Below are 22,914 nucleotides of genomic sequence, written 5' to 3' on the forward strand. Positions count from 1 at the left end.
CATTGGGCAAGAGGCAGGGGTACACCCTGGACAGGTCGCCAGTCCATCACAGGGCCACACATATACTGTAGTTAGACAACCACACACACTCACTCCTATGGGCAATTTAGAATTACCAATCAACCGGAGTACCCGGAGTAAACATGAAAACTCCACATAGAAAGGCCCCTGACTGTTCGAACCCAGGACCTTTTTGCTGTGAGGCAAGAGTGCTAACCACTAAGCCACCGTGCTGCCCTGCTTCAGCATCAATATAGTCCAATTACATAATCTTCAACTGGATACAGCATTAGTAAAATGCAAAAGTACAAAACCAGAATCGTCTTTTTAATCATTATTTAATCAGTGACGGCCTGTTAAAGGCAATTAGACTCCACCTTGAAATAAAAACGTGTTCTCATTTAAATATTTATGATGTGCTTAGTGATTGCGGTGCTAAATTTGTTGGTTGCTGCTGGATTTTTTTTTATTCTTGTGAGTTGTTATTGGCTGTCTGCACTGCCCTGATGTCATTCTCACTCACCGTTTTCACTCAGCAGTAACTTTTAATATCATACGAATGAGAACTCCAGCACGAGATAGCAAACGTTGGACTCCAAGTTCCAACATGCAATGCAGCAACATGACACCATTGTGTTTTATTCACAGCCGAGAATCAGCCGGATTAGTTAGGGATCTACAAGTGGACAAGCACAATGGTGTCAACGGTGGTATTAGCTTGTAAGCTGAAGCTTTGAAACCTGATCTGTTTGAGCAGAGTGTGGAGAAGAGGAGGTGAGAGAGCTGTACAGGCTAAATCACCCTCTTCAGGCCAAAGATGAAGTAAGGCTCCTCTATTAGCATGTAGTCAAGCTGCATTGGAAACTACATTGTGGTCATAGACTATAGCTGTAGATTAAATGGTTTAACTAAAACGTCAACTCAGACATTGGTTATAAAATAACCTCTGGATGCCACCGAAGATCACATGTTAATTATACAGATTAATACGCAAGCTGTTTCTTTACAAGGAGAGTAATACCGTGTACCGAAATACAAGGTTAGATCAGTCCCTCCAGGTTTTTGTGACTGCACAAATAAACGTAAAACCAAACAAACTCTTTGATATTCAGAATAGAGGGCAATTTTTGAAAATTTTCCCACAGATTTGGCCCAAGACATGTCATGTGACATCACCACACACATTCAAAGCCATCTACCATCAGCATCGTAGAAATTATAGAAACGTGCGTCATCACTGGTAGTAGTAGTAGTAGAAGAATCCTGCGCTTGAAATTTCACCAATTCAAATAATCCCGTAACAAAAAGCACAAAAGACGGGTTACATGACAAATTTTGGAGAAAAAAAAACCTGCGGCGAAACTGGCCGCAAATAAATCACAACCTTCACAAAATGCTGGAGGGACTGTTTAATCGAACCAACTCAAACATTCAATACACACTTGATAAAAGGTTACTTTCAGTATTCACTGGTTTATTGTAGAAAATACTGTCTTTTTGGCTGTTGTGTAAAGAAAAAAAAACATTTTGACATCAGAAGTAAGTAATGCGATTAATTATTTGAACTGATGTCCGTTTGAGCACGAATAAATGACACTCCACTAGTGGTCACAGCTAGCTTTATATTGTTACTTAGACATAATACTTTATCCAGAGATATATGACATGTTGTCAATTAATTACTTATTTGTTATTAATACAGTTTCATTTGTATTGCAATAAACAGTCCAAAAACTATTCTCTCTCTACTGTTATATACTGATAAGAGTGTTCCCTCTAAGATATAGCTTAAAAAGAGAAGGTTAAAGAAAAGCTATGATACAGTATTTAAAGCATGCACTTACTGCACACACGTTCTTTTGTCTCTCTCTCTCTCGCTCGCTCTCTTTCTTTTTTTTTTGAGTCCAAATCTAACATTAAAACACTCATTTACACATGTAATATATTATTTGATACACATAGTATGTACAGTATTATAGAGTAGGCTTCAATAAAGTTTTAAACCTTAAGCTGTATTGTGGATATTCGCGATACTGGACAGCACCTTGCAAATACTAAATACATCTAGTGCTTTAGCACAGCAACAATTTTACAATAGAGTTCATTTTTAACAGTAAAAACTGCTAAGTAATATAGACATGCAACAAAAACAAGGTCGATGTGCTTGGAAAAAGAAAACAAAACAAAAAAAACAAAACAAAACTGTTATTTCATACAATACCACAAAGTAGGGTAGAGTCATAAGTGCTGAAAGGGAGTAAACTGATTCTGTACAGGGGTCCTGCAGAGAAGAACTGCTCCCACCCTGAATACAGAAATCACCCCATAGTCCACAGTGTAGATCAACCAGTTCAAGGCTGCTTGTCTCCCTCTTTCTTCAGACGGCTGTTGAGCAGATAAGAGCATTTTCTCATGTAAGGATTTGTTTTGCTTACTCACAGCTGAGCCGAATGTGAAATTATACAACAACGCTTAATGTAAATTCTCAAATCTGATTGGTCATATCACAGGTTTATATGACCTGCATGGTACATGTGTGTAATTGTTGATAGCATGAGATCTTCTTTGAGTAGACATTTGTTTATAGTATTGTTTTTGGATGGGGTAATCAAAAGTCTTGTCTTGTGGCCATGTCCACACTGATGCACTTTCATTTAAAAACGCATATCTTTCTATTCATTTTGGCCTTCCGTTCACACTGAGATGCCGTTTTTAGTCAGCGAAAACATACACTACCAGTCAAAAGTTTGGACACACCTTCTAATTCCATGGTCTTTCCTGATGTTCATTTCTTTCTACATTGTAAAACAATGCTGAAGGCGGTTGAAATACACAATAATGTCCTTTGAACAGTTGATATTGAGATATGTCTGCTACTGATGCTCTGTAAAGCCTTCATAACGGCTCTAATCTGAGGTGCTGTTAATTGGTGATTTCTGAGGCCGGTAACTCTAAATGAACTTCTCCTCTGCAGCAGAGGTCAGTTTTGGTCTTGCTTTACTGGGATGGTCTTCATGTGAGCCAGTTTCATCATGGTGCTTGATGGGTTTTGCAAATGCACTTGACAATACTGTTCTTGCAAGAACTATTCCAGAACACCTGACCTTCATGTCTTAAAATAACAACTGACTGTTGTTTTTTGTCATTACATATGGATTACATGTGTGTTATTTCATAGTTTTGAAATCTCCAGTGTTGTTCTAGAATGTAGAAAATAAATCCCTAAACAAAAAACATTGAATTAAAAGGTGTGTCCAAACTTTTGACTGGTAGTGTATATATATTTTTTTAATTTCTTTGTGTGTACCACTTATCTGATCTATCCTCGGGTCACGGGGAGCCTGTGCCTATCTCAGGCGTCCATCGGAGATCAAGGCAGGATAAACTCTGGACGGAGTGCCAACCCATCACAGGGTGCACACACACACACTCATTCACACACTACAGGCAATTTAGAGACTCCAATCAGCCTAGAAGCATGTCTTTGGACTGTGGGAGGAAACCCACCAAGCACAGGGAGAGCATGCAAACACCACACAGGTGAGCGGGTGCGAGACTCGAACCCAGGATGCTGGAGGTGTGAGGCGAACGTGCTAACCACGAAGCCACCATTCAGCGAAAACATATCTTTTTGAAAACGCCCTCCAAAGTGGATACGTTTGAAAACACAGATTTTCGTGTCGCAGTGTGGACCGTGAAAACTGAGGCTTTCGAAAAACAATGACGCAATTTAAGTCATGTGACACAGTCATGTAAGCAATTCAGACAATGTTTACACTCCTGTGTTACTCGCAGCAACGATCCACCTCACTGTCGGCCCTTTAAAAATACTCTGTGCTTTTCCTCGACATATTGCAGCGACGTTTCAAAGAGCCGAAAAGTAAATAAACGCCAGGTGGAAATGACGCAGGTCGGAGCGTCTCACATTTTATACAGGGACACAAGCGTTTTCAGACGTTTCAGTGTGGATGACCAACTTTTGGGAAACAACTGAAAACGACAATGTGGACACGGAGCGTTTTTAGACATAAATGGCATTTTTAAATTTATCCGGATTAGTGTAGACGTAGCCTTTGTAACGGGCAGAGAAAGCTGTAACATTAAGTTAGACATAGGAATGTTTTGAGGGCAGAGGGCATCATACTCTGCTTTTCCTTTTTTTGGTAATATGACAAGCTGAATATTTATCTTATCGACTTCAAGAGAGGAAAAAAATGGCTGGTGAGGGAATGAATGATTATAACTGACAAGTTATAAATAAATTGTTACATAGATAGTTTTAAAAATGAATAAAAATAAATGAATTAAAAGGATAGTGTGTCATACTTTAATTTAAAATCCTTTATTTAAATTTAAAACCCTTACCTAATGTAAAAAGAGGAATGACTTGTTGTGTTGGGATGTGTTGTTAAGTGGACAAAAATAATCAACTCTGGGGTATTCACAGTAACGTTGCTTCGTTTTGGGCTGCATTACACCACCCAGTGTTCATTATTTTCATAAAACAGCATGCCCTGTAATATTTCCTTCATAACACAGGACATTCAATGCTACACCCTGCTATTTGCTACACCCAGAGGCTCCCATTAAATGATGTGTTGGAATGTGTTCTCGCACACTGTTCTTTTCGTGCACTATAACCTATAAACAATTCTACAAATAATAATAAATGGCTTAGAACATGAAGTGTGAATGGTCTAGAACATAAAGGGTAATCGAGTGAGGTTATCAAATGATAAGACATATTGAAGATCTGTATTTGGGAGAGACATTAGCAGGTTAGCCTGAAAAGTAATAATTTATATAAAGTATATAAAATTAATATAAAGTACTTTATAGCTGCCATTCATCCGTTTTAAATAGTTCACATACAGTAATGTAGAACGTATTTTTCTTGCTGTTCTATAAATATCTAGAAGTGCATTAAGTAAAACAGACGAGCGGCGCTTGAAGGTTACTGTAAAACCCTGTATGTGCACTAGCGCTCAAAAGTTTGACATCACTCAAATTTTTTTATTGTTTTCCAAGGAAACACACACGAAATTAGTCTGAATAGAAAATATAGCAAAAGAACAGGACATGCTGACATGCCAGAGTTAGAAATAATGATTTTGATGGAAATGATGAATGTTTTCTTCAAACTTCATCAAAAAATTGAAGCAATTACAGCCTGGGCATTCTAGCTGTCAATTTTGCAAGATAATCTGATGAGATTTCACCCCATGCTTCCTGGAGCATCTCCCACAAGATGGACTGGCTGATGGAGTCTTCCTCCGTAGCTGAAATATGCAAGTGATCCCAAACCGTTGAGCGATAGTGTATTTGTGTATATATGTGCACTCCATTACAGATGTTTAAACTTTCTCAGCTGAAATAGTGCCGCTTTGGCCCATCTGGTCTGATGGAATACTTTCCACTGAAAACCATATAAAGCTCACATACTGACATATTGAAATACCAGGTTAAGTTAAAGTCTTCACTCACCTGTAGTAGTCCTCTTGGCTAGGGAGAGGAGCACCATGCAGGTGTGTGTGCCCATGTAGCCACTGCTGTTCCAATGCTAGTCTCTGTAACTCTGCTGACTGAGCCTGCATGGCCTGCAGCTGATGTGCAGCTGACATGGGACCCAGTGGTCCAGGTAATTCTCTTGGGAATGCTGCTCCTAAAAAAAAAAATAACAAGCTATGTAATATTCTATATTATAGAAATTATACTGTGATTTTCTGCAATCCTGGACACTCACCAAAAAGAGGGTGCCGCAGAATTTCATGTTCATGGGGCAACTCACTGATCAGTGGGTTCGGAAGTGCACCTGGTGGGTAGGGGAATCGAGCCAGTGGGGGACCTCCTGCCAACGGCTCTACCAGAGGATGGGGCCCTGGACCTGAGAAAAGACAAGATCACAGGTATCCGAGTTAAAGGTTTTGTTCATTAAACTGGTTCACAATATTAATATATATATATATATATATATATATATATATATATATATATATATATATATATATATATATATATATATATATATATATATAGTGTGTGTGTTTGTGTGCGCATGTTGCTAGGAAAGGAAAGGCTATTGCAGTTCACCTCACAGGGAGAAGAGGCCCTTAAAAATGACCCCTAAAAAGTTCTTATGTGAAGATACACCTCCACCTAATGTCTATTAAGTATCAGTAATATCAGAAGTTTGTGATTATCACAGGGCCCTCTAATAAGAGCCAAGATTCTCACCCTGGTTGAGTGGGTCCTGCTGGTGCAGATGTAGGTGGGAGTGAATGTGCGAATGCTGGTGATGGTGTGGTGTTACGTTGAGCATCTGAAGTCTGGTCACAGGGTCTACAGCAGTTGCTGCCATCCTCTCAGCATGGAGTCGCTCTGCAGTCAGCCGCTCAGCGTATGTTAACTCTGGCCGCACCATGTTGCGCTCCATGGCTGGGTGGTATGGCCCAAATGGGTGTGGAAGAGCCAGGGCTCCATGGCGGCCCAAATGATCCATGTGATTGTGGGATGGATGCAGAGGTGTCTCCAGCTCAGGTGCTTTCACCTCAAAGCCTGGTTTCATTCTCTCACGGATCTCACGCTCTCGAAGCTCCCGAAGTGCGGGGTCAGCTGCATATAGGCCCTGCATGTGATAGGCCAGCAAGTGGTCAGCAGGCCCCAAGGGTGTAAAGAAGGCATGGCCACCACGATGGCTGCCAGGTGATAGGACATGAGGCCGTGCATACTCGCTGAGGGTACGCAGAGCTGGTGTATCAGGCCCAAGGTATGGAGGGACAGCAGCCACAGCTGCTGCAGGCGGGGCCTCGAATAACGGCCGTCCTGGTGCCATGGGTCCAGCTATTGGCAAATCACTGACACGACCCTCATGGGAAGAACTGGAGGCTCGCTGCAGTTTAAAAAGAAAAAATACATTTCAGAGTAGCTTATTTCAATCTGAAATAAAATGGATACTCTAAAGTAATAAAACAATCACAGACACTTACAGAAGCTTTGTCTGAATCTCTTTCTCTCTCCCGCTCCCTTTCTCTCTCCCTCTCACGCTCCCTCTCTCTTTCTCGACTCTGACGAGCACTCTGCTCTGCCTCTCTTCTGAGTCTTTCAGCTGCCTCCTCCCTTTTCTTGGCTAGTTTTGAGTTAGCAAGAGGGGTAAAGTAGAGGTCTGTGCGAGCACAGGAATTGTAGCCTCTGTTCAGACGTTTGATGAACCTGTTAATAATATAAAACATTGACTTGTCAATTAAAATACTCACAGTCAATTTAAAGAATTTACAAATGGCTTCAATCATCACTATTCAAGTCACTCAAGCCATATAATAGCAATAAGTAATGCTGTAGCTTATGTTTAAATCTTCAGCACTCATTCAAGGGGCTTCATCAATTCCGTGAACTGTAGACAGAAATTGTATATTACAAGACACGAAAAAATAAAAAAAAATACCTGGCTGACTGGCTTGCATGGCTGGGGATGTTAACCACTGTGGGTTCAGGTGAGGGAGTCCTGCGGGGAGGAGGTGGTGGGCTTTCACAGTTCTCGTCTTCATCTACGGGCTCCTGCTTGATGGTTACATGCGCTGGCCCAGCAGGCACACTTGGTGCAAAGGAAGTGGATGGCTGTGGGCCAGGAACTGCAGCAGAAGAGGACATAGGGAAGGGAGTAGTGGATTCAGCCATAGGACGATTCTGGGAGAGCAATGGATGAGGACAGGCTGAGGTTGGAGGGAGGCTGGTAATATGACTTTTGCCTTGATGGCTCTGGGTCTGAGTTAACACAGGTGGTGGAGGCTGAGGATGAGGCTGGGGCATGATGTGCAAGGGAGGAGGTTGAGAGCAGGGAGGGTGCTGCGCAGGTAAAGAGGCCAGAGGCTTTAATGCTGGAGGTGGAGGCAGATTGGGATGAATCTGTAGAAATGGAGGAGGAGCAGAAATAGGAGGAACTGGTTTGTGAGTGGTGGGTATAGGGGTAGTTGGCGGGGGCTTGATTTGAGACGCAGATGTCGGTGGCAGTGGAGAATGGAGGCTATCCCGCTGAAGTTGAAGGGGTTTAGGACCAAATCCATGAGAATGATGAGCATTAGATGGATGATTCTGAACCTGACTTGGGTGGTGATGATAATGATGAGCTGATGGAGGAAAAGACTGGCTTTGCCCTGGACCTGGTCCCGGGAAAGAGGAGAGACCAGAGGGAGGCTGGGATGCGGGAGGAGCCTCTGGAACCCTTTGACTCCGCCTATGGGCGATGACGGATGGATCATCCTGGGGAATTTCCACAGGGACAACCACTCGTGAAGTAGTGTTGGTGGTGGTAGTGATGGTAGAAACTCCAGGTGAAGATACACTTGATTGTATGGGCTGAGGTGCCAAAGCAGGTGGGGTCTGAGAAGGAGCTGGAGGAGCAGCTTCTATAGTGGTAACAGGTTGTTGTGATTGGTTCTGTGGCCCAGCTGGAGGTGGAGGTGGAGGGACAGGTGAATCTAAATCACTCTCGTTGGCTGGTAAGGGGCTGGCAAGGCTTGGGGAAGAGCTGCGGTTGTCCTGGTCTATATCTTTAGTATCGCTGCTGCCATCCTCATTAGCACTGCGGCTGTCTGAGCTTTCACCCTCACCCTCTCCTTCAGACTGGGAATCTGGAACCTCCTGAATAAATAAATAAGATCAAGATCAAACAATTAATTTAGCTTTGAAATTACAATATCAGAATTTTACACATTTCACATTTTTTCACATATTAATCAGAGCATCAGGCCTAAACTGTACACTATTTATAGGTATTTCAGTAAATCTTACTTGATTCTTCGGCCTTTTCATAGTTTTTCTTTCTGGTTCATCTGCATCTGGTGCAACATTGTCTCTCTGTCTCTTAATTCCTTTTACTAAGGATGGTTCCACTTTTATCTTCTGAAATGCATTAAAAATTGAAAGGTTAATTGTTTGCAAACAATTCCTGCATTCCTGCATCAAAATAAAAATAAAAACTGAACATTCACATGTATATAAATTATCACCTTGCCAGCCTTCCCAGCCATAGCCTTGGCATCAGCACTGGAAGCTCTGGTTGCCATAGCAGAGGAGCCAGTTCTGGAGGCGTGGCCACTAGCTCGGACTTCGTCATTGGGGGGGGACAGACCTGTATCAGGGCTTCCTGTCAGTCGATTCCGCCCGCTTCTCAGGGAAGACATCTAGAAGCAGAGGACGTGTAATTATTTAAACCTGCTGAATTGTATTTGGTGTTAAACTTGAATTGAAGACCGCTGTTAAGCTTACTGAGGCTCTGCTGCGACGTGTCTTCATTCCCTGACGTGCACCGAGCCCTTCATCTTCATCTCGTACAGGTTTGAACAGGTAGGGTGGGTCAGCTGGCTTGGGTATAGGTGGCAGTCGTCTATGTTTGCTAAAGTGGGCGTGGCAGGTGGCGCATAACAGGACGTTGTCACGACCTCCATGAAGCCAGTCTTTAGAGCCTGGGAATAGTGTTATAGTCAATTAGCACCCAAAAGTACATGAGTGCAGTGTGATGAATGCTCATCAGATATGTTTCATATTTACTCATGAATTGTTATTAACACAACACTGTAAAACCTATATTTGATAAGGTCATAAAATCCAGACTTTCATTTACTTGCTGCTTTTTTAATAAGTACTAAGGCAGTAGAAGTGGTCCCATGGGATAAAATAAACTGACTAAAAAAATAAGCCAAATATAACTTTCACAGTGTCCAGAGTTGTGTTTAATGTTACTGTCTAAAACCATTTTTATTGCCCTTTAACTTTACGGAGCAACCATGAAAACTGTGATGCAATATAACCATCATTCTACATGGTCCACAGCCACATGGAGGAGAATATAGCACCAGTTAGTGCTGACAGATGTGATGTACTTACTGGTGGTTAAACAGTGGCTGCAAGTTTGTCCTTTTTCCCCCTGCTCACTGTCCTCACTGTCCATATCATCCTCACTGGCTGAACTGAGCTCCACTGCAAAGTGCAGAAAAAAGACAGCGGACATTAATCTTCCACCCACAGTATTTCTGAATCTCACCAAGACGTTACACAAGAAAATGCCACCTATGTGCAATACAGGACTCACTTGATGAGGTGCGAGAATTGTTGTTGGTGGCTGCTACAGCGTTGCGGGTTTTGACCTTGCGAGATGCAGGCTGCCTGCGGTGCTGACGCTGAGGTCGTGACCCAACAACTTCAGGAGTTTTCTTCCAGTAGTAGTAAAAGGTAATTAACTCACCCTGAAGGCAAAAGTGCATTGTGAATATTAAACTCATGCCATTCCTGGTTTACTTCATAAAGGAAAGAAAAAGCAAAACGTCTCCTACCGTTTTCTTACTGGGGAGAAGCTCTTTGCGAATCCTGAAGAAATTTTTGCCATACTGCCTGAGACCTTTGATAAATCTCTTCTGTAATTAATAACAGAACAGAAGGAAAAGCTTAACAGGTTTTTGGTGCAAATCTTCTCTTTTTAAACATTCTGAAGCTAGGAGGTCATCTCAACGACAACAACAAAAAAAAATCACATCATGGTACTGAATTATTTTGTGCCTGAATAATTTAATACAATAGTGTTCAGCAAATATTCCAATGGAATATTGGAAATATTCTTTACTGCTACCTTTTCCTTAACATTTGACATTATTTATAATTGCTTTTTAAGTGAATTAAGTATTTGATTAATCTCAATCAACCTAGATACAAACAGATTTAAGCAAAAACAATTCATGTGTGGGTTTACACAAAGAAATTGGTTTCAAGAAAATCCCATAAATTTGGAAATATTCCTGCTCATGAGTATAAATTTATGCAAAAGAAGGTAACTTCTGTCAACCCTGACTGATTAACTTTGATGAGTTATATACAGATTGTGTTATATACAGATTATCATGTCAAATGGTTTCTACATGTTTATTTATTTATTTCAAATAAACAGACTGATTTTTATATTTTAGAACCACTGATTCATATAGGCCTAAATGGCTTAAAGGAAATATTATATATTACACATACACATGAGGGAGAGAGAGAGAGAGATTAGTAAAAAATCTTAATAGAGAATTTATCGTATAATTTGCCATGGTATCTGATCCTTTTTTTTAAATTCTTGTTTTGTCATTATTAGCAGTAATAGTCTTTGATGCTGTATGGTTTAGAGACAGTGTCACTGAGGAAGAGACAGGAGTCAGAGCTGGAGGTAGCAGAGCTGAAGATGTTGAGGTTCTCTTTGGGAGTGACGCGATTGGACAGGATTAGGAACGAGTACATCAGAGGGACAAATGGTTTGATTGGATAGATAACATGGTATTCACCTCTATATATTCACCTCTTTATATTTTTTTGCCCTTTCCGGTGCAGTGACTCTGATATTGTGATATGCTGTAAATCTTGCCACTTCAGATGACATCATGCATCTGCATTATATCCTGTTCTTTCGATTTAGATTAGCTTCATCTAGAGTATCAAAAACAAACAAGAAGAATCACACTGTTAAATGATCATTTCTTACCACTTCATCCTCTGACCAGCATTTCTCTATGAGCTTAGGGACAGGTTTCTTCACCAGGCACTGAAGAGCTTTAGCTGCATCATACTGGCTTTCATGGAGCTAAAGAAGACAAACACCTTTTTTAAACAACCATTCAGTGACAATGATGGGGAAAAAAAAACTTTAGAAATAGTTATATAGTTGTATCCATGACATAAACATTACTTGCCTATTATAGTGTCAGTTACAGGTGAGCTAAACCGGGTAAACAGGCTAAGCCAGAATATTACGTAGTTAAAAGGTTAGCAGCTCTGTACAGTAGCATAATTAACTTGTTACTAGTTAAATTAAATGTTTCCATCATGCACCACATGCTATGATTAAAATGTTCATTAGGTTTCTTTTTTCCTCATGAAAATCCACATAATCATTTTTATTTTTCGACAGATTTTTTACTGTTTCTGAGAAATACATGGTGAGTTATGAGAGTTATGAGAGTAAGAAACGTGTGTCTGGCTTCACGGATAGGTGCTAGGAGTTTGACGGGGTTAACTAGATCAACAACCTAATAGCATGAAAAGACATACTGACAGCCATCAAAGCTTTAATGCTCCTGAATGCTAATATAGATTATGTTTTTTGGCAGTAGGGGTGAATTCATTATACTTCACCAGGATAAAATAACTGGCATTTCAGTATAGTATTTTCATGTGTGATTCTTTTTCCTGATGTGACTGAAAACAATTGCCAGCTACCTCTCACTGTACATTTAAAACTGGAAGGCTGAAGCTGTCAGTGTAGTAGTGGTCACACCTCCTTTCTCAGAACTGGTAAAACATCTTTGTGAGCTGCTCAGATTACAACATAATACTAATCTAGACTACATGTTTGCACAACTGACCGTGTTTAACGCGTTCAACGTGGTATCATCACGAGAGGCTGCAAGACAGCCATCCTCTGTTGACCCTCCATCACACATCCCTGCAAACGCTGCCATGCTCCTGATCATAAATAAACAACATGCTCAGGGATACATTACAAATGCTAAGGACAAAATTCAAAAACAGTCACACCTATACATTTTTGGATTTAAGTGAGTAGGAATAACATGGGGCTGGAGCGCCCACTCACCTGGCAGCTCGCAAGTACATGAGAAGGTCACAGTCATTGACTCCTGGTGTCCAGACTAGCTCCTCTTTCTCGGTCACTGAGTCTATACCAGGAGTGGGAAGTGGCTGCAGCTCAGGGAGTTTGGCCTGCGCACGTGCAAGCCAGCACAACCACATTAATACACACATACATGCACATAACAAATATAAATATTACAGATACACACATACATGTGCATTACATTCATTAAGAGCAACGCACAGTTAAGATGATATTAGCAACTAATAATTAGTCTTCATGATAATTAGTCTTTAATCACTAATCCAGTAATATACGGGGCGCATTCATAAGCCTTTTTACACACCTGATGACTTGGACCGACTCTAATCTCCCCTTGCGTGCTGTTCAGCTGCCTAAAATGCACAAATCCTGTTATTCCAAAAGCCAACTAATCCCAGTAATGTTCTGCCATTTCAAATCAATGCAAATGACATTGATATGTAATACTAACATTTGAAAAAGTACTAAATATAAAAAAGACCAGAAAACACACACACAAAAATTGAAAGACTGTAAATTATAAGCAGGACACAACTGGGCAGAACGTTTAGAGTCTTGCTCCAGGATTTACCATGCCAGTTTGGTGGTGCTGGGATTTCAACCTGGACGTTGTAATTTGTAACTCAAAGCACTGACCACTGAGTACCACAACCAGCATAGCCAGTTCATATGGACACGATTCAACCGTGTCCACTGCTGAGTTGTGGTTAATGCTTTGAGTTATGAATCAGAAGGTTGTATGTTCAGATACCAGCATCAACAAACTGCTCCGGCTGTGTTCTGGTGCAGGTGAGCTTCAACATTCAGCTCAGTTGTACCTGGCCGTAAAACAAAAAATTGTAAAGCATCAACCAAATGTACTGTACGGCATATTACTGTAAAGAAGTTTCCATGTTTTCTGTGCATTTTTATTGTGCATGTTACTGGCAATCCTGCTGCCAGAAAAGACTGCTGTAAATTCTGCAGTCATTTTTACCATGCATCTGCTAAACTTGAAAGACGCAACAGATGCATACAAATTTATTTTTTGTTTTTAAGCACACTCGGCGTGATGCTGTAGGACGCCATGTCACAAAGACTTAGACAAACCCAAGTGATCTGAAACACACTAAAAGTTCGAGCTGCGCCATAACGGGCGCTTCCTCTGCCTCCCACCCTTTAAATCAGCTCGTGTTCAGTGTTAATCACAGCGACTCATTTTCCTATCAGCAGTCTGGACGCTAGGTCCAAGTCCCGCCCATTCACGCGTCGCAGCCAATCAGGGCCCGGCGGCGTCGTTCCCTCCAAAGGTTATATAAACAGGGGCTTAAACACGTAGAGTCTCTGCGAATCACTAAATTTCTAAGATGGACGAATAGCCATACGTGTATATATACGTATATGTATAACGCGTAACATTTACAAATAAAGCCAGACGTCCCACGAAGCGTGAATGTGCTAATGCTATTTGATTTGTTTTTATTAACGGCACGAAAACAGCTAATGTCCTTTCCCCCCCGAGAATAATTCGAGTACTAATTAGGCGAATGAAAACTTAACTAATCACCGCAATGTCCACCATAACTCCGACACACAAACACGATATAACATGATACGGCTGGTTTGCATCTGGTTTTGCTTTTCCTAGCGCCAGAGTGCTGGACGGCCTTCACTTAGCGTCTGTGTGTAGCCGAGCGAGGCAAGCTGTCAAGTTCACAACCATCTATATACATGCATATTTGCGGCAGAATGCAAAAGTACTTAGCGGCGGCTGACGAACACGGGCGCAGACCGAAAACATCGATAAAACAGGAAAAGCCTACGAACCTTCGCGGACTGAACAGGTCGTCCATGACGGGAGCTCGTTCTGTTGTGTTTACAGTTTGTTTTCGTTCTGCGGCGGCGGCCCAAAACTATGCTATTCGCCTATTTCATAGTAGCTACTCAAAATGGAGGCTAGGCTGAGGATTTTCTCCCCGAGCTCAGGCGATGACCTCAGCGTTCACGCGCCAGCCTACCGAGCTGCCGCTCAGCAGCGCTAACTGAGCATGTGCCGCCTCTAATGCAATCAGCTCCGTGTCCGCCGAGACATCAAGCACAAACCGAGCCTCAATATCGCACACAATCCGATACTACTACTACTACTGATACTGACGGCGTAATATGGAAACTGTGAAACTAAAGCGCTGAAGCTCGCAATCCGCGCAGCGACATTACAGACTAGATATATCGGGAAGTCTAATCACTTAAAATCAACACTTCAAAATGGATGTCTGCTCAGATACAGTGCGAATGAATATCGACTTCTTCTTCTCCCTCCCCTAGAGGATCAGCTTCACACCCCTTTAACTTCCCCTTATGTAATGTGGATAATCTTTTTTTTTTTTTTTTTTTATATAAACACTCCATCTTTATTCCAGAGATACGGTCACCTCTGAAAGTTAAATCTGCATGACGGCTCTAACAATTTCAATGTGCACAAATAGCCAAACGTTTTATGGCACATTTTAGTAGGTGCAAAATGACACAGTTGATCCGGTCATGATTAGGTTTTATTTTTCTGTCTCACGAGTCTTCCCATCAAAGCTGCTCATTCCCTCATGCACGATTAATAAAAGTCCATCTCTCACATCTTAATATTATGAGGACATGGTTGAATGACACTTGTCACTATTAAAAAAAAAAAAAAACCAACTTTCTGATGCAATTCATTCTACTTCATAAATAGTCACATGGAGCAACAAAAAAAAGAGAAAAAAGAAGAAAGAAATAGTTTTGAGGTCAAGGTTTTATTTTTGATCTGCTGCAACCACAGGATGCTCTAGAACCACAGACATATAACTGGCTCTTTATAAATACATTTCTTGGTAAGTTAGTAATTGATTTTCACAGCACTGACATTACCAGCAATCCACAAATACTGCTCACAGGGCAATTGTTTAACCATTCTGAAATATTTTTCAACTACAGACTAGTTTACGTACACTTTATTTTTCTATACTGGCAACAAGCATGAGTTAGATTGTCCTAACGGAGATTTGCAGTGCAGTCAGTAGTGCTGTCTCAGTTCAGTGGGTTCCTGAACTTCCTCCCTGCAAAATGAGCCTTATCACCCAGTTCCTCTTCAATTCTATGGAGAGAGAGAGAGAGAGAGAGAGAGAGAGAGAGAGAGAACACATTACAGATTGATGACTGAGAATACAAGCTGAGGAAGTGATAGCTGAGCAGTTAAGGCTTTGGGCTGCAGAGCGGATTATTGTGCTTTCATACACCAGCCTTGTTGGGTCCATGAGCAAGCCTGTTAAGCCACAACTTCTTAGTTGTATCCCATCTCAACTCTTAGTCGTTTTAGATCAGCATCAGCCAAATAAGCCAATGTAAAAATGTAAACAACTGAATATTCATAGATAGAGGAAAATCTTCTACACAAATCATTTTATGTCACAGTTACTAGGTTACAAACACCCGTTTCTGTTGTGATAACTAGCAGATACTTGTTCAGGGAATTGTGTTAATATGACAAAAGACAGACACCTGAGGATCTGGTTGTATTTGGCCAGGCGCTCAGAACGACAAGGCGCTCCTGTTTTGATCTATAAAAAGAGAACAAAAAAAAAAAAACAGTATATTTTACGCAGCTTTTAATTCAACTCGGAATTTACCTTAATAACGTATCTAAAGAAGTGTAGCTTGTTGAAAAACAAACAGCCTGTAGTTTTACCATTAAGCCATTAAACTTTGTACCTGTCCAGTGCACAGGCCAACCACCAGGTCAGCGATGAAAGTATCCTCAGTCTCTCCTGAGCGGTGGCTCACCATCACGCCCCAGCCACTAGACTGAGCCATCTTACATCTACGAGGAAACATTAGGTCAAAGGGTATACAAAATGATTGTCATTTAGAATTACTCATGTCTGATCTATCTAATCATTTGAATAAACTGATTACAGATACACAAGTCAAATAATTTTCAAAAGGTATTGACAAATGCAAAATTATTAGTATTCCAAGGCTATTTTATTCCTAACAGAGAAAAATGTTCACATGTATACCATTGCAAGATTTATCATTTCTCCTCAGTCTCCATGTACATGTTTAATTTAAGTCACAAATCACAGTATAGCATGTAAAAAAAAAAAAGTATCAACATGCCTTTAGAAGCCTATACAGAAGAAAAAAAAAAAAAAGAAAAAAAAAAAAGTATGTCGATAACATTTTCTTGTGCCTCAATGAATACATGAAATGAGTGAACTCACGCCTGCAGGGACTCAGTCACAGAGCCGATCTGGTTCACTTTAAGCAGCAGACAGTTGCAGGCCTTCTCCTCCACTGCTTTGGAAATGCGTTTAGGGTTAGTCACAGTCAGGTCATCCCCAACTACCTGAATGTCTGTAGAGCCTGTGAAGCTGGTCCAGGCCTGCCAGTCATCCTGGTCAAATGGGTCCTCAATTGACACCACTTCAATATGGGGGGAAAAACATTAGAAATAACAGAATTAGTGAGCAAAGGGTAAAAAGACTGGAGATATGACAATGAATGAACATTAACAATTTGAAATCTAACATTTAAAGCCCATATGTTAAGCAAACGAGCTCAGAGTTCAGAAGACTAAGGACATGGGGTACCAGGGTAATCCTGCACAAAGCTCTTGTAGAGGTCACCAAGCTCATCAGAGCTGATGTAACGACTGGGGTCATCAGGTGACTTGAAGTCCAGATCATATTTCCCATCCCGGTAAAACTCTGATGCTGCCACATCCATGCCAATCACAATTTCATCAGAGTAACCTGCTTTGCTGATGGCAGACTTTAGCAGCTCCAGAGCTTTAGCAGACAAAGAAATTGAAGTTAACTTTCAGCAACTTTATTTGTACATAATTTTCAGTTACTACACCACTTTACTACCTTCCTTATTCTCCAGGATATTTGGAGCAAAGCCACCCTCATCACCAACATTAGTGGCATCCTTGCCATATTTCTCCTTGATGACATTTTTCAGGTTGTGGTAGACCTCAGCCCCGATGCGCATGGCCTCCTTAAAGCTACTGGCTCCCACTGGCAGGATCATGAACTCCTGCATTGCCAGCTTATTGCCCGCATGGGAGCCACCATTTATTACATTGAAAGCCTTGAAAAACAAAAGCAGGCAACACAAACTTGTGATTAACTGATTAAGATGCATTAGCTTTTTAAAATCACAGTAATGTCTGCATTCAGTAGTGCTTAAACACCAAACACTTTAAACGGTAATGAAGAGGGGAAAAGTTTGTTTCATTAAAACAAACAGATTCTTCAAACAATGAATTCACTCTTTAAATCGGCCATCAGTAACCACTCTTATGCTTACTGGTCAGGGTTGCAGTGTATATGGGGGTCTATCCCAGAAGCACTGGGCATGATATGGGAACACACCTAGGGGATTTTAATCATTACTAATAACTGAGGACCCTGGATATGTAATACACCCCATTTCCTGCTGCACCAATCTTTTACACATTCAGCAAATATATAAATCGATTATTTGAAAGGTTTTCTATTCCTTTATTAATGGAGAGAAACACTGAAATGGTCAGTACTCATCACACCGATACTAGAGGTGTGCTAAATGAAAGTAGTTGCTTGGAAAGGCAAAAGCGTTTGATTTTTTTTTTTTCCTTCCTTCATTTCTCTGCTACTCACCGGCACTGGCAGGATAACCTCTGGGTTGCCTGCAAGGTCAGCAATATGTCTGTACAGAGGGACACCTTTCTCTGCAGCTCCAGCCTTGCACACAGCCAGGGACACACCCAGAATGGCATTAGCACCAAATTTAGCTGGATGTGAATGGAAAGAAGCAAATATCATCATCATCATCATCATCTAAAAGGCAAGTAGTTTCAGTGTCGACTATTTTTATAACTCTTCCTTTCAGGTAGATCAATGTGATTGTAAATCCACTAATCCCCCCCCCCCCAATCCCATAAATAATGTGCATCATAACTTACACTTGTTATCAGTGCCGTCCAACTCCAGCATGAACTGGTCGATCTTTTCTTGCTCAATTACAGAGAGTCCCTAGAAAATAAATTCATTTATTTTTAATTATATGTGCTTTCCAGAGGTGTACTAATGAAGTTTGTGATTTCTTTTGGTAATCAATTTGAAAACACTTCAAACCTGTTCAATCACGGCAGGTGCAATTGTTTGATTGACATGCTCAACAGCCTTTGAGACACCTGCAGCGCATTAAAAGCAGCATTAAACTAGATATTACAGTAAATTCACCCTCGTCTTCAAGACTGCATACGCAGTTAAATGTCTGTGCATAAACTGATTGAACATTCCAGTACGAACCCACTGATCTTGCATGCACTGGTTTCAATTAGTCAGCAGTGAGAAAATTTCAAACAACTCATTTAGTTGAACCCCAATCCAGTCATCTTCATTCCATCTATTCCCAGTGATGCAAATATACATTTCAGCCAAATACTAAGATCATTAAAATGTCATTCATATTCACACACGAATGCTCATCATGCTCAAAATCAAGGACTGCTAAGCAAGCAATGAATTCTCTTCAGCTGTTCTTCATCATGCGATCATCAGCTCATTCTTCACCCACTCAGCTCTCATTAAAAAGTTACCTGGTAATACCAAATAAGTACCACTAATGGGCACTTATTTCGAACTTATTAGATATAAAGGCTGCATAAGGGAAAAGAACAAAAAGAGAGGAAAATACTCCACATGTACCCGTTCATGCATACTTTTTCCACACAATTTACATTGTTTATATATTTTTTTTATTAAAATAAGATCTAGAAAGCTGCAAAAATTTACATTCATCTACATTATTAAAGCACTCAAGTGATTTTGGGGAGTTATTTTTTTAAGAACGAGCCTTGAATTGACTGCATAAGAGTGCCTCTGACTATGCATGAGGTATGAGGGTGTAAATAATATTTTTCAGAAATATTAATTCATGCATTAATCTTTAGGTCTATACCAGGAACCCTGGGTAAGCAAAGGGAATACATCCTTTGGTACCCTTTGGGCACCATGCAAACACACTCACACCATGTTTCAGGAGATCAGAGAACCTAGAGGAAATCTATATAGAAATGCAAAACTCAGGATCACTGACAAACTGAGGACCTTGGAGCTGTGAGGCAGCAATGCTACATGCTAAAAAAGATCTTTAAAATCTGATTCTGAACAAAAATGATTTGAGAATACACGATTAAAGTTAGTGCCTGTGTTAGAAACTTGTCATCTATGAGACTTATCATTAAAAAGGTGAAATCCTATACATTACAATCTACAGTAGCCTTGCTAAATCACCAAGTTTTTTTTGTCCTAGCTTTTTGAGGTGCAAATTACCCACGATGAGATGTGGTCCTACTTTAGTTAAAAGAATCTTATTTATTAACTAATACATCTGTGCATACACACCTTTGCCCAGATAGCGTGATTTATCATTGTCCCTTAATTCAAGAGCTTCATAGATGCCAGTGGACGCTCCACTAGGAACAGCAGCACGAAACAGACCTGCAGAAACAAAAAAAAAAATCATATGTACCAAAAAACCTGAAATCTGATGTTGGTTGAAAACATTAACACAAATCTGTGAATAGTTAAACGTAGCTTTGAAATGCTACACACACACACATACGAGAATAATGAGGAAGATGCACCTTTTTCTGTGTAAAGGTCCACTTCTACAGTTGGGTTCCCTCTGGAATCAAAAATCTCCCGGGCGTGGATCTTCACGATGGACATGTTGCTGAAGAATACCAAGATAGTAAACAGGAAATGTATATACACATTAACATATGGTATATACAAAGTGTACATAAAGCATATGAAAAAAGTGTTATCCAAGTTAACACCCATGTGATCGTAGTATATCGAATGACAAATGATTTAATGCTTGAATGTGTGATTTTTGTAAGAATACCTGTTTAATTAAATGAGAAGGTAAAAGTGTGCAAAACTGGGGAGTGTGTGCTTCAAGGGAGTCATCACTTTAGCAGGATTTTAGCTTAGCTAGATTAACCCCTCAAAAACCTAACGCATGCTGGGGTTAAATTAGGTACGAGGAGGGATAACTCACCACTGGTTTATGTTAACAGGAAGCAGCAACAAATAATTTATGTATTATAAGAGACTGAAATGTAAATATACATACTGGTGTTACTAAAATATCAGTAGTTCCTTTAAAAAAAATGGTTTCCTTCATTTCTGTATTAGAAGAGAATCAGAAGCTATTTCGATCAAGACAGAAACAAGGAATACAAACCATAAGAATCAGTAGCAAATATGACTTCACAAATTTTAAATGCAATACTTAAACAAATGTGCATGAACTTGCCAAATGTTTAAACCACTGACTGCAAACACAGCGAACATTTTCTTATTGAATCCAAAGCACAGGATTAAGGGCCCTAATTAGATTTAGCACTGTCACTCACTGCTCAATTACATAGAGCCTCTGTGTGCAGGTGAATGTAATGTGACATGGCAAACAAGTCAGCTATTTTAGGTGAACATGCTGAGCTGACTTAAGATGTAGGAGATGTTCGTGTTTAATCAAAATACATCCACTGAATCCTCATGGTGGCATCTGTTTATATGTGCTTGCATGATTCAGCAAAACAAGTGTGGATCTGCTGCAATGCAGTACACTGAAGATGCACTGCATTTAGTCAAGATTAGGGTTATCCGGATCCATTAAAAGGAAATAAATCTTAATGCAAGTCACACTGACGATACAGGGTTGCTCCATGTACTTATTAAACCACATGTGTTGCCTTGACATTAACATTTTGCAAATGCAAAGAAATATGTTATTTAAATCAACTAGCAGGTAGATTTTATGAAACAATTTCTATATTTAGGCATGGAGGATCCACTCATCACGATTTGGCAAGAAAATGGCAAGGAGTCATCTGGTAGCCAAAAGATTCGGTTCTTGCTAAATGATCCGAATCACCGAAAACAGACAGAATTTAAATGGCAACGAGTCATTTGGCAGCCAAACAGCTTAGGTTCTTGCTAAACGATCCGAATCACTAAAAAAGAGCCAGAATTTAGATGGCAACGAGTCGTTTGGTAGCCAAAAGATTCGGTTCTTGCTAAATGATCCGAATCACTGAAACGATCCAAAAATTTAAATGGCAACGAGTCGATAGGTAGCCAAAAGATTCGGTTCTTGCTAAATGATTCGGATCACTGAAGAGTCAGCAAGGTTCTGCGCATCATTTCTGTTCTTCACATCTGCAGAAAATAATTTTATACATCCGAATCAAGCAAGGTTAATCGTTCAACACTTGGTCTTGCTCACCAGCCATGTTTGATGCCCATAATGAAGGATTATATTATATATATAAAAACCCGTGAACGCAGCTGGTTTCCATTTTAACGCTTCACCTGACTCCATGATCTGACTCAGCACGGCCAAAAAAACCCAGGCCTAACGTGCTGCTAATGATTATAACATCATGACCACTGACACACTACAGAAAACACTATTAGAGTGAACTTTAACAAGGAGAGTGAACGTAGACGAATATTCACTTTAAATTATGCGTGTAACTGTAGAAATTACAGACAATGACAACAACAACGGTAATAATAATAATAACAATAACAATATAATACAATGCAATGCAATGCAATTCTTCATAAGATGCTGTTTACCTTGGTGATAAACGCACAGCTAAGTGGAGCTGAAGGACAAGGAGTTATCCGGCTGAACGGGCTTGAGTGCCTTATCACTGCCGTCACGCTGTATCCCTCCGCCTAGGATTGGCTACTAGTTGATATTCTCGTGCAGTGACACTGATTGTGTCCAATCAATGAGACGCCTTTATTAAATATCAACCAATCATCGTTCAGGAGGCGGGTTTTTAAGAGAAATAAGCCTGGAGAAAAATAGAGGTTGAGGGGTTCATCTATCTTCTTCGGCAAACCAATATTCAATATGAACACCGAACACATCGCCATCTACTGATTGACTTCACTGCTTTTCTGTTGTGCCTTCAGTTAACAGTTAGATGGAATAAAAAATACTATACCTGCACCTTGTAAGTATACAAATATGATCAAATGCTCTAGTCCATCTGCTCTGTGCACAGTATTTTTTAATTCACCTCTATCCTATTCATTAGGGCACCGAATCCCCCCCCCGTACTGAAGTTATACACCATTAACATTATGACCACCTGCCTAATATTGTGTTGGTCCCCCCTTTCGTTGCCAAAACAGCCCTGACCCGTCATGCACTGTGTATTCTGACAC

The 22,914-nt window shown here is 40.4% G+C and overlaps 2 protein-coding genes across 6 annotated transcripts; both read right to left on the reverse strand.

The window, feature by feature from the left end:
- Positions 1-415: 415 nt before the first annotated feature.
- Positions 416-14,943, reverse strand: rereb (arginine-glutamic acid dipeptide (RE) repeats b). Of its 5 annotated transcripts, XM_058402698.1 has the most exons (18): positions 14,465-14,941; positions 13,230-13,476; positions 12,963-13,011; positions 12,620-12,744; positions 12,390-12,489; positions 11,510-11,608; positions 10,329-10,409; positions 10,088-10,241; positions 9,883-9,975; positions 9,265-9,461; positions 9,006-9,179; positions 8,788-8,898; positions 7,442-8,637; positions 6,987-7,209; positions 6,235-6,889; positions 5,744-5,884; positions 5,485-5,662; positions 416-2,385 (listed from the first exon to the last, which is right to left on the reverse strand). In XM_058402698.1, exons 4-18 carry the CDS (start codon positions 12,637-12,639, stop codon positions 2,352-2,354), a joined length of 3,456 nt encoding a protein of 1,151 aa, XP_058258681.1. In that variant the 5' UTR covers positions 12,640-12,744; positions 12,963-13,011; positions 13,230-13,476; positions 14,465-14,941; the 3' UTR covers positions 416-2,351. The 5 variants fall into 5 exon arrangements, with proteins under 5 accessions (XP_058258681.1, XP_058258680.1, XP_058258679.1 ...); XM_058402697.1 differs by lacking the exon at positions 13,230-13,476 and having other exon boundaries at positions 5,789-5,884; positions 14,465-14,943; XM_058402696.1 differs by lacking the exon at positions 13,230-13,476.
- A 464-nt stretch (positions 14,944-15,407) lies between these two features.
- eno1b (enolase 1b, (alpha)) lies at positions 15,408-22,466 on the reverse strand. The gene is made up of 12 exons (XM_058404037.1): positions 22,315-22,466; positions 20,310-20,398; positions 20,068-20,163; positions 18,793-18,851; positions 18,621-18,690; positions 18,316-18,449; positions 17,542-17,764; positions 17,263-17,460; positions 16,894-17,095; positions 16,382-16,490; positions 16,172-16,230; positions 15,408-15,767 (listed from the first exon to the last, which is right to left on the reverse strand). Exons 2-12 carry the CDS (start codon positions 20,392-20,394, stop codon positions 15,701-15,703), a joined length of 1,302 nt encoding a protein of 433 aa, XP_058260020.1. The 5' UTR covers positions 20,395-20,398; positions 22,315-22,466; the 3' UTR covers positions 15,408-15,700.
- Between the last annotated feature and the right edge of the window lie 448 nt (positions 22,467-22,914).

This window comes from Hemibagrus wyckioides, linkage group LG11, assembly GCF_019097595.1.
Source record: "Hemibagrus wyckioides isolate EC202008001 linkage group LG11, SWU_Hwy_1.0, whole genome shotgun sequence".
NCBI lineage: Eukaryota > Metazoa > Chordata > Actinopteri > Siluriformes > Bagridae > Hemibagrus > Hemibagrus wyckioides.

Bases quoted from the DNA above. Each gene is read 5' to 3' on its own strand.
- rereb (XM_058402696.1), bottom strand. From the start codon at position 14,490: ATGGACGACCTGTTCAGTCCGCGAAG. The intron at 8,638-8,787 runs GTAAGATTTACT...TTATTTATTCAG, and splicing joins TGAAAAGGCCGAAGAATCAA to GAGGTTCCAGATTCCCAGTC. The intron at 7,210-7,441 runs GTATTTTTTTTT...TATTATTAACAG, and splicing joins CATGCAAGCCAGTCAGCCAG to GTTCATCAAACGTCTGAACA.
- eno1b (XM_058404037.1), bottom strand. From the start codon at position 20,394: ATGTCCATCGTGAAGATCCACGCCCGGGAGATTTTTGATTCCAGAGGG. The intron at 20,164-20,309 runs GTGCATCTTCCT...TTGTTTCTGCAG, and splicing joins GGACCTTTACACAGAAAAAG to GTCTGTTTCGTGCTGCTGTT. The intron at 18,691-18,792 runs GTTTGAAGTGTT...TTTATTTTCTAG, and splicing joins CACCTGCCGTGATTGAACAG to GGACTCTCTGTAATTGAGCA.